The 16,052-nt window shown below is 45.0% G+C and overlaps 1 protein-coding gene across 1 annotated transcript in view; it reads left to right on the top strand.

The window, feature by feature from the left end:
- The window catches only part of STIM2 (stromal interaction molecule 2), a 108,961-nt gene that overhangs the window by 69,156 nt on the left and 23,753 nt on the right, over positions 1-16,052 (top strand). The window contains exon 3 of the mRNA XM_077301455.1: positions 6,180-6,294. Within this exon, the coding sequence (XP_077157570.1) occupies positions 6,180-6,294 (115 nt within the window). The remainder of the gene's footprint in view (positions 1-6,179; positions 6,295-16,052) is intronic.

Genomic DNA, 16,052 nt, shown 5'->3' with positions numbered 1-16,052 from the left:
CACTGAAAAGTATGTCAGACTATGAAACTGCGGTTCTCCAGATGACCATGGACTACAATTCCCATGAGCCCCTGCCAGTGAATGCTGGCAGGGGCTCATGGGGATTGTAGTCCATGGACATCTGGAGGACCGCAGTTTGACTACCCCTGGACTAGAAGGTGACTTCCTCTGAATAGGGGAAGTCTGATGCTCAAGAAGGAAGTGTACACTAACAGTAATGAAAGTCAAGGAAGAATTTGAGATAAAAAATAGAAGACAATATATTGTGTGACAGGAGCTCTTATTTCCCATTTCATGATTTCATATTTGGTAAAGCACCTAATGAAAAAATGGCGGAAGACCCAAGAGTTTGGCAGAACTAGATTTTAGTGCAGGGGTAGTCTGGCAGGGGGCTCCTGGGAATTGTAGTCCATCAACATCTGGAGGGCCGCAGTTTGACTACCCCTGTTTTAGTGCTTAAGCGAAGAAACCTGTGTGAGCACTACTTATCCCTTTGGTTGAGGCGGCAGCCATTAAACTGACATTGTCTACCTGCCGACATTGGTTAGAAGGGTCCCCGATCCCTTTGGACTGATCATAGAATTTGTAATATATGCAACACCTAATTCTGCTCAAACCTAACTTGATTTTACAATGTTAAAAACTTAAAATGCATCATTTTAGTCTTGAGATCACTTTTCAGTGCAGCCAGGTTCACACCAAATGTGGTAATGAGGCAGGAGGCAGGCCTCTGGACAGTAAAAGGTAAAGGTAAAGGTATCCCCTGTGCAAGCACCGAGTCATGTCTGACCCTTGGGGTGACGCCCTCTAGCGTTTTCATGGCAGACTCAATACGGGGTGGTTTGCCAGTGCCTTCCCCAGTCATTACCGTTTACCCCCCAGCAAGCTGGGTACTCATTTTACCGACCTCGGAAGGATGGAAGGCTGAGTCAACCTTGAGCCGGCTGCTGGGATCGAACTCCCAGCCTTAAGGGCAAAGCTTTCAGACGGCTGCCTTACCACTCTGCGCCACAAGAGGCTCATCTCTGGACAGTAGGAACTAAAATTTGGCTATACATATTCTATTATTGGATTAAAGTCCACTTAAAGCCCTCTGGTCTAATTCCTTTTTTCTTTTTTGTTAGCAGCTGTCCCCTCAATGGCTGGCTCAAGTAGAGTGTAAAATAAGGTCAATTGGGTTGGACCCCATATAATTACTAGAATGTGGTCTAACTTAAGCAAAAGGCATGATACACCAGCAACTTCCGGATAGAGAGGCGCAAAAAGAGACCTCTAAATTGCCACCTTCTACTCCAGCTTAAAATCATGGCCAAATATCACCATTGCTCCTTACTCAGTGAACACCAACAATTCCAAACATAGGTGGACGCTCTCCCGGGCAAGGATGGACGCTCTCCCCAAAGCAGTTTTGTATGGGATATATCACAATCAGCCTCTATGTCTGAGATGCTGTTTCTGTGCAGATGTAGTGGAGACAACCTCCCATAATTTGTTCCATTGTGTGTTATACAAAGTGGAAATAAATGCCCCGGGATAACTATCTGAAATATGCAGAGGGGTGCCTGTTAAAATTTCTTTTGGATGGCAGGTCAAAGTTGATTTCAAATGCAGCTGCAAAATTTTGCTTCTCAGCATTTAGAAAACGAAAAGCTTTACAAAGTGAGTAATATTATTGTTGCTGTATTTTTATACTCTACCATCTTTTTGATTGTATTGATAAATCTGATCTTACAAAATAAAAATGTTTGGCTTTGTTATAAAAGGACAAAATTTACGCTTACAATAACACAAGGTTATCTGCTGGGATTTAGACAATGAAATAATTACATCTCATTTGCTAAAATGGTAAGCACTGAGATAGATAATTACTGGATCCCCCCCGGATACCTTCATCTTAGTTATTCAGACTTTTGGAGTGATTGGTTAAGAGCAAACTTGGAGGCACACTTTGAGCATGCACTGCTCAATTTTGACTGTACTAAAATGGGAACTCCAAGACTGTAGTAGGTGAATAGATAAAACTGTTAGTCTGAGTTGGGGTTAGTTTGTCAAAAACCTTATATCATATGCAAGCCCTGCCAGGTTTTGCCAAAATTGTAGATCTTGGACATATACCCAGGAGGCAAACGTTGAGGGTCTGTGTAAGTCAGTGGTTCTCAACTTAGGGATCACAGCAGGCAAGCAGTTTGGCCAGGGGGGTGCCATCTACACCAGTGGTCCCCAACCCCCGGTCCAGGGATCGGTACCAGTTCGTGGATCAGCCGGTACCGGGCCGCGGCTCCACCTCGTCCTCTTCCCCGGCTGCTGCCTTGGGGGCTGCCCTGCCACTCTGCTGCTGGCTCACCTTTGGTGCTCTCCAGCGGCCGCCATGGCTGGGGCATCCCCTCAGCGTGGCACTGCGCAACTGCTGCTGGCAGCACCCCCCAGTGGGTGGCGGGAAGTCAGGGGCGCTGGCGGGAAAGCAAGTGGAGCAGGGGCTCAGGCAGCAGCAATATCCCTCAGCAAAAGACTACCCCCCCCCGGGCCTCAGTAAAATTGTCAAGCATTGACCGGTCCCTGGTGATAAAAACATTGGGGACCACTGATCTACATAACAGCCTTGCAGGGTAGATCAAGATAGAGTGCTCATCTGTCTAGAGCAGCAGGAAACAGCATAGTGGGACAAGAGGCAGCACTGAACTGAGAAACCTCGGGGGGAAAACAGTTTATATACAATCATGAATAATGGATCTTCATGCCATTGGTCAGTTTCGGTCTAATTTCTGTGAAAGAACACTTGCATAGTTTTATGGTTGGGGGCCACCACAACATGAGGAGCTGTATTAAAGGGTCACGGCATGAGGAAGGTTGAGAACCACTGGTGTAAGTAGTTAGCAAGATAACTTTTTATCTTTTTTTGCCACTATTCTTCCTAAAGTCATCTTTCTATAGATTGTTCCCAGTTATTAGTACTTTCTTGGATTTATATTTCATTACTGAAGATCTGTGGCATTGGTTTATTTTGCGGTGTGGCCTGATTGCTTAGGAAACCTTACGCACAATGCTGAAAACCACTGGGTTAAGCTGACCTGCTCTGTCAATCCTGAATAGGCGAGGGAGGGAACAGAAGCACAAAAGATTCTTGCTCACCTGCACAAACACCCCTCTGTGCACAAGAGTCAGGATAAAACAATAAAGGGGCCAAGGAGATTCTCCTGTTGCTGCCAGCTCATATACTGAAGCAACAACCCCAGCCAGGGGGTGGGGGGAGTGGAAAGGGAAAGCTTACACACTTGACCATGCCTCCCAAGCAAACTTTGGTGCAGTGGAATTGAGGACTAAGAGCTGTTTGTGGCAGGCATAGTTATGAAATTTAAAAATATAATTGTCTTAGTTCTTTATAAGCAGAATTATTGATATAGCTTGGTGTAGTGGTGTAGTGATATAGCTTGGTGTAGCACGGACTTCTAATCTGACGAGTCAGGTTTGATTCCCCATTCCTCCTCTACATGCAGCCAGCTGGGTGATCTTGGGCTCGCCACAGCACTGATAAAGCTATTCTGACTGAGCAGGAATCTCAGGGCTGTCTCAGCCTCACCTCCCTCATAGGATGTCTGTGGCGGGGAGAGGAAAGGGAAGGTGGATGTAAGCTGCTTTGAGACTCCTTCGGGTAGAGAAAAGCGGCATATAAAGAACCAACTCTTCTTCTTCTTCAGTAATATCAGGGCTGTCTCAGCCTCACCTCCCTCATAGGATGTCTGTGGTGGGGAGAGGAAAGGGAAGGCGGATGTAAGCTGCTTTGAGACTCCTTCGGGTAGAGAAAAGCAGCATATAAGAACCAGTTCTTCTTCAGTGGTGAGAAGTGCCAAGGGATAATACTGAACATAGATTGCTTTATTTACCAGTTATTGTAATTCATTTTTGTTGCATATTGGTCTGAGTCACAATGGACAATGTTCAGCCCTATGGGATGGAGCTATTCATAAATGCCAAGGTTGCAACAGCTGTGATGTTACTTAGCACAACCAGAGGTTCCAACCCCTCTCTCTTCAGTCCTTGTTTTACTTTTCTGCTTGTAGAAGGGCATGCCTTTGTGGTGGGACTGAAGAATGGTAATTCCTCTTTGCAGTCTGAGGGGATTTGTGCAGTTCCCTCTACTTCTCCAGCATGCTCCCCAACTGCTGTCTTTGTTTCAGATTCAATCATGACTCTCACTGAACAGAATAGGGCTGCCGGATTATGCAACTTGGGCTCCAATTAGAATGTTGATGTTCTGGCCAGTTTGGTGACTCCTTGTGCACTTGAGTCTTCTAAAATGTGATTAAGAAAATGTTAAGGGGGAACAAAGTGTGAAATGATTGTTCATTTGTAAGGGCATGAATGTTTGGTGATGCATGTTAGGAACACAACAGTACCAAAACTCCCATATATCTTTGCAAGTCTATTCTTTTCTTTCATAAGATTGATTTGCAGTTTGAGATTTGCAATTTGAGATTTATAATTTCCTTGCAGAGATTGACTTTTTCCAGAGTTGCGAATAAAGAGTTTGATTTTCCTTCTGAAACAAGAACAATAAAACATCTACGTTCGTTTCTGATTTGAGGACAAATCCAGCTGCCGCCTTTTTGCTTTGGGTGACCAGAGCATCACAGTGCTGCTTCAATGAAAAAAAAGCTGTTGCTCACCAAAAAATGAGGCAGGCATGCTCTGATACAGGAACTGGGCACCTTGAAGGACATATTTTGAAGCAGTGGGAAAAGTTGGTGTGCCATCCAGAGCTTCTGTCACCTTGCAACCGGGGCAGTTTGTTTTGGTGCCCTAGCCCAGTGGTACTCAACCTGTGATCCTCCAGATGCCCAAGGACTACAATTCCCATGAGCCCCTGCCAGCGTTTGCATGGGAATTGGGAATTGTAGTCCATGGACATCTGGAGGACCACAGGTTGACTACCCCTGCCCTAGCCAATGAAAAAGTTTAGTAAGTAGGAGCTTGGGTTGGACTGGCCAGTTTCTCTTCAGAAGTTCGACAATGTCTTTCTTTATCCCTTCATTGGGGATTGGAAGTTTGCATCAGTTATGGAAATTTCCACAATTAGTTGAGTCCTGCTTTACAAAGCCGATTTTCTGGTCTTCTCCCTGTCCTTATTTATCTCAATTCTGTTTTATTTGTTTGTTTGTTTGTTTGTTTGTTTGTTTATTTATTTATTTATTTATATTTCTATACCGCCCTCCCTGGAGGCTCAGATTTAGATCTTCCATCTCCCCTTTTGCCTCTTTGTGTTTATATGGACAAAGATCTTTATGTCTATATATAATAGTGAGAATGAGTCGGTTGTTCTCTCCCCCCCCCCCCGAGAAATGATGGGGACAGTGAAATTTGGGTGAAAGTCATTTAGGCTAGCGATCCCCAACCTGTGGGCTGCGGACCACTTGTGGTCCGTCGACTAATTGGAGGTGGGCCGTGAAGGACGCCTTCCCCTCCCCCGGCCCTTTACTTCATCCCCCCCTGGCCCTTTACAACACACTTCGGGTGTCCTTGTCTCCCATCACTCCCAGATGGGACTATCTCGTTGAAGAGAAACAAGCTCGGGGTTCCCATTGATTTGTCATTGTCATGAGTTAAAATTTCCATGAAAATAAAATGTTCCTTATGTTCATTGTTGTGGCGTGTCTGCTTCTTATTTTGAAGGGTCTTCTCCCTGTCCTTATTTATCTCAATTCTGTTTTTATTTATTTATTTATTTATTTATTTATTTATTTATTTATTTATTTATTTATTTATTTATTTATTTATTTATTTATTTATTTATATTTCTATGCCGCCCTCCCTGGAGGCTCAGATTTAGATCTTCCATCTCCCATAGCGATCAGAGAGCGTTAGGGCAGTGGTTGAGAATAGGGGAGTAAACTACCCCCCCCCACCGGGCCTCAGTAAAAGGCGTTGAGTGGTCCCCGGTGATAAAAAGGTTGGGGACCACTAATTTAGGCCACACCACGCCTGAAGCTAGAATTTAGTGCTCTGTTATTAGAACTGCAACAAATCCTTGATGGCAGCTGAAGCTCTGAGAATGGATATAAGAGATGGGTTAGTTGGGCAAGACTGAAGATGAGTCTTTGAACTCTCCATCATTGGTAGAAGGCACCACAATTGGCCCTGTAGTTGCAAGAACCTCCTGACGTAACTTTTTTTTACATCCCTAGTTTATTAGAGAAGATATGAAATACAAAGATGCTTCGAACAAACACAGCCACTTGCACAGAGAAGACAAACACATCACCATAGAAGATTTGTGGAAACGCTGGAAAACATCGGAAGGTAAGGCCATTGGAGCCGTTCTCTTTCCCGTACTAGATGTTTTACTGCTCTCATTAGTGAGCTAAGCTGGGAGATTGTTTGGGGAAGAAGTCTTCTAGCTGGTTCAAAGTCAGCTAATGGAGTAGAGCAGGGGTAGTCAAACTGCGGCCCCCCAGATGTCCAAATGTTGGCAGGGGGCTCCTGGGAATTATAGTCCATGGACATCTGGAGGGCCGCAGTTTGACTACCCCAGGATTAGAGGCTGCCTAGCTATGCTGCCTAGCTATGAGGTGGCTGGATGGAGTCACTGAAGCAGTAGGTACAAACGTAAATGGATTCTGGGGAATGGTAGAGGACAGGAAGGCCTGGAGGATCATTGTCCATGGGGTCGCGATGGGTTGGACACGACATCACACCTAACAACAACAACAGCTATGCTGATCCAGTGAAAATGTACAAAATAATAGCCAGGTGCTTAGTTAGCTTCAGGGGGTAGCTGTTTTGTTTTACTGCTAGATTTTTTTATTTCTGGAAAACAGATAATAAAAAGAAAAATGATTATAATCATAATGGTAGGTAGGTAGGTAGGTTAGGTAGGTAGAGAGAGAGATAGAGAAGAGACAGACAGACAGACAGATAATTGTATATGACAAAATATATGAACTAGAAAATATTTCCCCCCAACAACTTCATTGCATTGAAAGGTTTTGGATCACTGTTTACAAAGTACTATAAAACTTCTGTTGGGATGCATTTGTATTTAGCATTTAATATTTTGAATTTTGTAACTAATCTGTTTTCCAGCTGAAGTATTAATTTCACTATTGTTACATTCTCATTGCTACAACCTTTCTCCATTTCTGCCTACTCGCTTTTACTTTTGGCAAATAGGTAATATAATAAAAATACAGAAGGGAAACTATTGTATAACTTATCTTCGACAATGAATAATGTCTCTCTCCAAAACCCACTTCCTTACACACATTTATATTCAACAATGTTACAATAAGAACTGATTTTCATTCTGCTTTTTCATTGCAATACAGTTGTATACATTATGTTACACCATTCATTCTAAATTAGACTGTATGTATAAGGAGGTTATGCTTGTGCAGACTTTCAAAGTGATGGGGTAGTCTAGCCACATTCCAGACAAATCTGGGCTTAGTACTTTATATAAATGCTTAATAAGAATTTGGTTATGTGTAAACACTTATAGCAGGAATGTGTATTGGAAATGTCATTGCCAGTTCAGAAAATCTAATTGAAAAACTAAGAAGGAAGCAGAGTTGTAAGCAAGCATAAAATATTCAACTGTACTATTTGCATGGTGCTGAAGTTGAGGTAGCATCTGTTTCCCAAGTTTTTGGAGTTTGAATGAAATGATGTTATCCCAACTATTCTAGTGATTCTGGGATGGCCTATAAAAAACAAAGATGTAATTTCCACATCTTTTTGTACATGCTAAGTCTCTTGGTCCTGATAATGTTACGGTGGAAATGAACAATTACACAAAATGCACCAGTGCCTGGTTCTTGGTTTGTCATTGGGAAAAACTGCCACAATGTAAATGCAGACATTTGTGTTGTGTGCCTTAATGAATTTTGCACATAGTGTATCCCTGATTGCATGTCATAATCAAACGCTTTTATTACTCACAACTTGGTTTTATTTGTTTTTGTGCTGTGCACGAGATGTTGTTGGAATAGGTTCCGTGAGCATTCCAAAGCGATTAGCAACCAGGTGAACTTAATCAACCTGTTTAACATTCAGGAGGGTTCCCAGACCCTCACTGGGGTGGGGGATCCCTACTCCAGGGTCCTTCTCCTTGGCGCCAATCAATGGGCGGGCCAGGGAGACTTACTTGCGGCAAACTGAGTCCTAGGCATCTATCATGGGCACCTTAGTAACGTTACTCCCAGTGTGCACTGCAGATGAAGTCATGCTGGCAACATCGGGACACTCTGATATATGGCCAAAGACTCCATGGCAGTGGTTCTCAATTTGGGGGTCGAACAACCTTTTCACAGGAATTGCAGCTTGGCTGGGGGGGCGGAGCCACTGTCGCCACTCCTCCTGCAGGCGCCCACGCTCAGCTGCCAGCCACTCCAGCAGCACCTCCACTGCAGCACAGTCTCCCACCAGGCACTCCAGGTCCTCATGCCCTCAGCAGCTTCTGGCAGCGGCGCAGTTCCTGCAGCTGTGTGCCCATCCTCAGTTTGTACCCCGCCCTTCAAGGGCGTCCCAAAGTGGCTGACATTGCTCCTCTTCCATTTCATTCACACAACAGCCTTGCAGGGTAGATCGTGAGAGCTGTCCAGAGCAGCAGAAAAGGGCGAGATCGGCATGGTGGGATGAGAGGCAGAACTGAACTAAGAAGCCCTGGGGGAAAAAAACAGTTTATCTAAAATCATGAACAATGGATCTTCATGCCATTGGTCAGTTTCAGTTTAATGTCTGTGAAAGAAGACTTTCATAATTTTATGGTTGGGGGTCGCCACAACATGAGGAACTGGATTAAAGGGTCGCGGCATTAGGAAGGTTGAGAACCACCGCTCTATGGTGAAAATGGCTTCTACCTTAAGTGGTTTTGCCGAAACACAAGAACGATTGCCAGGATATGATGATGTCAGTTCCAATGTGTGCCAAAGACAGAGGCCTAGAATTCGGTTTGCTGCCGGTAAGTCACACCCTCAGCCTGTTGGCAGAGATTAACTTTCAGGGACTAATCTGCAAACTAGGTGTGTAAACAAGTTTGCTTGAAGTGCTAAAAGAATTGTCAGTCTAATGTTATATCACTGGAGAAACTATATTTAAATCAATTCAGTTATTACCTTTGCCTGCATTTTGCTTTGGGCCATGCAAAACAGGGTGGTGACACAGAATACACTTTTTTCAAATACCGCTTTGTGTTGCAATGTGCCGCTGTAATGATATATTCTGGCTTAGATCCCCCAGCTATTTGATTAGCTGCAGTTTGTAAACCACTTATTGGTGTGTAATTAAATGGATTTCAGATCGTGGTGTAAAGGATGGTGTCAATAACACCAACTTCCTTGAGCTTGCTTGAAAGGAATTTGCGTGCGAGGGTCACAAGCCATAAATAGTACGGATCATGTCTGATTAAGAACGGAGTAAGCCGTACCCAGAAATACTGCATCATGATGAGTCTGTTCTTTGATTAGCTTATGTCAAGGCAGCAACTTGTGATCTTTTTACTAATAATGCTCTGAAAAGGTTCTCAGAGTATTAATAACTTTGTGTGTGACAACGTAGCGATATCTCAAATCACTGGTCTGGTGGGATCCCAAAGTGAATCATGCCCTCATCTCAGGTAGATCGCACTAAAGTGAAGCCATCTTCATTTTATTTTAATTGCAAAAGAGGTACTGGAGAGAGAGAAAGCAGAAACACGCTGTGTGTGGATGGGGGGTAGGATATGGAAGTTATGAAAAAGGAGGAAATACGGCAGGTGCATCCTCAGCTCTGCACCTTTCAAAATTTCTTCTTCATGCAACTATTAAGCAAGAGGATACACATAAGTTTGAAAAGCCTTGAAAATTACTGTCTTGTACAGTTTGAGCCCAGTGGCCCCTTTAAGACCAACAAAGTTTTATTTAAGGTATGGGCTTTCGTGTACATGGACACCTGAATCTGTCAAGTACAGAGTAAGAGTCCTGACCTGAATAGCCCAGGCCAAACCAGTCTTGTCAGGTAAGACTTTTCCAAACTTTTGACCATGGAGTAACCCCTGAAATATTCTTCAGGCTTCAGATAACCCCAGAAGTGATGCCAGATAACCCCAGAAGTAATGCCACCTAGCCACACTTCCCTGCCACACCTCAGGAAGTCACATATTTGCAGTGTGCATGGCATCAATGATAAAATAAAATACTTGTTAAATAAAGTTAGTTTCATTTGTGTGTGTACAGTGACTTGCCTGAGCAAAACAAGGAATCATTCATCTCAGCTGTCATAAAGCCCACCACGCAAAACACCAAATCTCCTTAGGGAAATTTGGAGATCACTTGTAACTTTGGGAGATCTTTGGGCACCACCAGCAGGTTGCCAATCCTGGTGGAGAATGACTGCGTCAGATCTTGGAAGTTAAGTAGGGTTAGTTCTGGCTAGATGGAAGACTTCCAAAGAATACCAAGGTCCTGACGCAGGAGCAAACAATGGCAAACCACTCCTGTTAGTCTCTTGCCTTGAAAATCCAGGGTTGCCATAAAGCAACAAGTGTGTTGACAGTGCGTTTTGTCACTGAAGAATAAGGAGGAAGCTGTGAGCAGGTTTCCCCTTTCTCTTGTAATTGTGCTGTGTTTTGTAGCCTACTCTGCACCCAAGAAGCACAGACTGCATGTCAAGTAACTGCATGTCAAGTCAGAAAGAGAAATGTGTGGAAGGCTTCATGGCCCAATTGGGGTTGCCGCTTTTCTGCAGAAGTTACTGGGAAAACTGGGTTATATACTAAAGTGAAACACAGACGTAGAAAGCTTGGCTTTGGTTGCCGTACCTTGTCACAGGTAGTGATAGATTGATCTCTCTCTCTCTCTCCTCCGCCTCCCTTCCCTTGCTTCCTATTAAATATAAATTGTGTTCCAGGCTTGGAAACATATTCAGTGTAATGCTTCCATTGTGAATGAATGCACATCTTTTGAAGAGATGGATACTGCACTCTGCTTTCATCTATCTTGAGTCAAGCACACACAGTTTGTTTCTTGAGTCGCTGTTTTCTCCTTTTTTCTCTTAAAAAGGTAAAGGTATCCCCTGTGCAAGCACCGAGTCATGTCTGACCCTTGCTGTTGTTTTAATGCTGGCTATATTTCTGTGTTTAGAATATGTTGAATCATGTACAGAATGTACACTGATGCCCATGTAGTGGTTGTAGTTCACATCCCTTCAAGTGAAACGTGTCCTAAAGCTTGGTCCAGAGTGGAGTGAAAGATATCTCAGATAGGGTTGTGTGCGGTGGCACCCAAATCGGCCACTGCAGCCAGCCCTGCGGGGGGTGGGGGGAGGCGTGGGCACTAGTGTGCAACTTGGCTTACACACACAGGCATGACAGCACCGTGCACAACCCTAATCTCAGATACCAAGAGTGCCCTTGTAACAGATGGGTTATCTTCCATCATCCTTGAAAAGAAGAAGTGGGGCTCCATTATCCAGCTGGCCAGTTGAGAAAGTATAGATAGATCAAGGAAAGGTATGGCCACCTATGGCCACCTTCCCACATGGCCATAGTGAAATTCTTCATTTACAGTTCTGCTTGTGCAAGATCTCATGTAACATATAACCGCTTCCTGTACGATATCATGCCCAGAATTTGGTTGCACGCAAAGAGATTTACAATGTGTGATTTAGCACAAGAGTCTACTTCTGTTTGTGCAAGAGCTCTAAGACAAGTGGGAATCTTGTGCTGAACCCAGCTCAACGTCTCTCAAAACATGTAGAAACCTACAGACAATCTCCTCTAAAAAAATGATTTGTGTAGACATCTTGGAATGCTATATAGATTCTCCTGCTTTTCCTTGCCAATGCTTATTCACACAGCAGTTCCTGCCCCTGCAACCTTAGTTGGCCCTTGGTAATTCTGAACAAGTTACAAGTAACACTGCAATTCAATCCTGTACAAAATTATTCCAGGCTAAACTCACAGCTTTAGGCCGGAGTAACACAGCATAGGACTCTCGGTTGCACTGTAAAACTACTTCATCGTCATGCTGCATGGCTAACACCCCCTTTCCTGTTTGTGTGCTCCAGTGAATCTATTTTTGTGCAGCCTGGTGAAGTTTTGTATATATATACATATACAAAAGATTGAGCTTTCTTGCAATGAACAGGGCTATTGTTGTGTAGCCTAATTTCAAGCAGTTCTCCCAAGTTTTCTGGCGATCATTCCAAGCTTTGCGACCCAAGAGCTCTGAAACTGGAGTGACTCTGCTTTCTGCATGCAAAACATGCACTCGGTCACAGAGTTCCTGTTTCCTCTTGTTGATCTTGATATTCAAAATGATAGAAAACTGATCCCGATCACAACTCTAAAGGACATAAGTATGGAAAATGGGCAAAGAGCAGCATTGGGTTTTGGGGTGGGGCAGCACAAACTGAAACACAAATACAGCAGGGATTGGGGGGGGGGAGGCAGAGATTGGTGTTTTTTCAACGGATGAATGTTTCTGGTGTCCTGACCAGCTCAGATCTGGCATTGCACAACAGTATCACAGGCAAATTGGAAATGACCTGATCTGATTGCTTTGCACATTCTTCATGATTGGGACACTTCAGGTTTTGCCTGTTCAGACAGTGAAAACGAATGCAGGCTGAGGTTGGATTCCATAATCTCCATTTCCAACAAAAAATGTGAGTTCCTATTACTGGGACAAGGAGTAAAGCTGAAGTGCTGATTTAAGAAACAATGATACCATACTACACCATTTGAACTGTAACATCCTGACATCCACTTGAGGAGCTTTATGATTTTATAATGTACTAGGGACAAAGCCCGTTGTCTCCAAGAATACAATGGGCACTAGAGCTTGGCAGTGGGAAGAGGAAGGGGAGGAGTTGTCCAGTCTGTAAGGGCATGGGGTTGTCATGTGTGTTGTGTGGGAGGTTGTGGTGGCATGGTGGCAAATGAGGCCATGGGTGTGGAGATATGGCTCATTTGAAGGCTGGACTCTGAGGCATTGTACAATTTTGAAGTCCCACCTCCAAACCTCCAGGAATATTTCCAACCCAGGGGTTGCAGTTGGACATGGTAGTTAGGGCAGCCTTGGGGTGAAAAGGGCTGGCACAGCCTGTGTTCTCATGCCCCTTGGCAGCCCTACTGACCTCTCCCTGCGGTGGTCAGGAGCAGACTGGCAGCCGGACTGGGCTGGGTGAATGGAATTTTGGTCTGTCCTGGTGAGGGGCCAATAGGAAGGCACTTTGCGTGCCTCCCCACTGGCTGCTTGGCCCTGGATGGACACTCGGAGGGCCCAATCAGGAGCCGCTTCGCGACTCCTGATTGGGCCCTCTGAGTTTTTATCCTGGACAGGGCCCGCCCTAACTCCTCCCAAGGTGGCCTTACTCTTTTATTTAATAGGACCCAGTCCTATTTAAAGATAGTAATCAAAGGTGTTGATTTCTCTGCACACAGCTGTTGAGTTTGAGTAGTAATGATAAACTTCCGTGCTGTGTTTTGGATTCCAGCTTCAGGCAAAAGATCTTTGAGATGTGATGTTCTACTACAGCCTACAGACATTTTAAAAAGCTAGTGGACTGGGCGTTCGTTCACAGAGAGATGGAGTTTAAATAGTGAATTGCTCTTCAAATAGTATTGGAGCAAGCGTGAGGGGAAAAAAATCCAGCAATTCTTGAAGAGAATCACCCCACCTCCCCAACATCAAATGTTCATATCCGGACTATCACTTGATGGTGCAATCTGGTGTCATCTAGAAATGTCTCAGCATGCTTTCATCCCAACTAGACTGAAAATTTCATTTCTGGCAGGAACATAAATAAGGGGGTCAGTGGGCTGAAGCCCCCCCCCCCCAGGATTTCCCTGAGGGGGAATACCTCTGCCATCCCAGGCTGCTAGTTAGCATTGTGAAGTTGCTTAGGTGGTTCTCAAGTTCAGTCAGTCAGTTCTGCTTGACTTCGTAGCAGCTTAACAAGTTCCTAGCAGGGACAAGGCTGGTTTTGTTTCCTTGTATTTGTAAAGGGGAGAGGTTGGGACCTCCAGTGGATAATGCTGTCTGTGAAGGAGAGAGAGAGAGAGAGAGAGAGAGATCATGGAAGGGGACATGGAAAGATCAATTCATCTGGCAATCAGAAGACCTCAGTGGTTCGACTGAAAAATATATTGGTTGTACATTGAACTCTGATTTACATGCAACTGGATTTGAGTGCAGTAGTAGCTTAGAGACCCACAAGATTTGGCAGGTATAAGCAGAGAGTCAATGCTACCTTCATGGGTATCAAATGAAGGGAGCATCAACTCTCAAAATCTTTTACCCCCAAAATCTTGCTGATCTCAAAGGCGCTGCTGGACTCAAATCTAGCTGTTCCACTGCAGGCCATCATAGTTGTCCTCTGAAACTATATAAGTAAATAGAGCAACAGAATTATGGTTTCTCCATCACAGATGGGTACAAGTAACTACATTATTGCTGTGTCCTGATGGCCATGCCTTAGAGAAAGAAATGGTCCCATCTCCATTTTATCTTTAGCTGTGGGTATGAGGGAGTACTACCAAGGATCCCCTTCTTACCTAGATGTGTGAAATCTGCTCTGATTCCATTCTGGTTGACTTTGCTTTGGCTGCCATGTTAGAAGTTAGCAGTCCCTTGCTTTAGAGAAAGTGAAGGTCAAGGCTGTCTTCAGGTTATGCTAATCATTGGCCAAAACTTTTGGCAGAAGACTGATTCACTGGGACACCTGCATGTGTACCCATTGCCACAGGGGGCTTGGTCTATCAAGGTAATTTTTCAGCAAATGCATGTCTTTGTGAGTGCAAAATCTAATCACTGTCAAACAACCTTTTGCGGACTTTCCAGTAACAGTAATGTTTCCAGGCCTATCAGCCTGCTCTAGGAATAGGGGAAGCCTCCACCCTGCCAGCTCACTTGTCTGCCCTGCCTGGATGCCTCTTTTTGTAACCTTTCTGAGAACCCCCTCTTCCCCTTAACTCATTCCTGGACATTATTTCTTTGATATTGTTTTGTGCTGCTCTACCAGCCAAAACTGCATATAATTGTTGTTGCTGTTGTTGTTATTGCTAATGATGAAAATGATGATTATAATAATAATAGTAATAGAAGAAGAAGAGCTGGTTCTTATATGCCGCTTTTCTCTACCCTTTCCTCTCCCCACCACAGACACCCTGTGAGGGAGGTGAGGCTGAGAGAGCTCTGATATCACTGCTCGGTCAGAACAGCTTTATCAGGGCTGTGGAGAGCCCAAGATCACCCAGCTGGCTGCATGTGGGGGAATGCAGAATCGAACCCGGCAAGCCAGATTAGAAGTCCGCACTCTTAACCACTACACCAAACTGGCTCTAGTAACTGGCTCTAGTAATAGTAATTATTTGATTTCTTACCTGCCACTCCCAGCATGCTAGCTAACTGCAGGTTACAACAATAAAACCCCACAATCAAGGAATAAAATAATCCCAGCCTTAAAAACCTTAACCCACCCAGATGGCACACACTAAAACCCCCGTAATCAGAATCCTGTTGTTTCTGCCATTATTTAGTAACTAGAAAGTAAGCCCGCTGAACTCCAAATACAGTGGGCGCTAGCGGGGCTGGTGAGTTGGGCTTCGGCCGCTGGGTGGCTGGGGTGGCTTGTTTCAGGCAGCTGGGGTGGGGCCACCGCTGCCGCGCAGTGCGCCACCAACCACTCCTGGCTGCGTGGGCCGGCGGCTGAGCTGTTCTGCGCGCGGGTGGGGGCCACGGCAACGCTGCCGTGTCTGGCGGCGGTGGGTGGCGCCGCGGGCCGCTCCCACCTGTGCGGCCAGGCCGTGAGGCACAGCCGCGGCCGCTGGCCCCTCTTGATCGCGTGGGCAGGCGGTGACCTGCCTTGTCGATGGCGAGGCAGGTAATGGCGATGGCTGGCTGCATGCGGCCGGACTCAGAGCGGGGCGGATCAATCCGGCAGCTAGGGACCAATTGCGAGCTCCGCTGCACGCAGCTCACAATTGGTCCCTTGCTGGTGGACTGACAATCGGAGGGCCTAATCGGCAGGCGCTTTGTGCCTGCCAACTGGACCCTCCGATTGTCAGTCTAGGGGAAGGG

The sequence above is a fragment of the Paroedura picta genome, chromosome 10, assembly GCF_049243985.1.
Source record: "Paroedura picta isolate Pp20150507F chromosome 10, Ppicta_v3.0, whole genome shotgun sequence".
NCBI classification, from domain to species: Eukaryota; Metazoa; Chordata; class Lepidosauria; order Squamata; family Gekkonidae; genus Paroedura; species Paroedura picta.
Note: the sequence above shows the minus strand (reverse complement) of the source record. Positions and strands in the feature narration are given on the sequence as shown.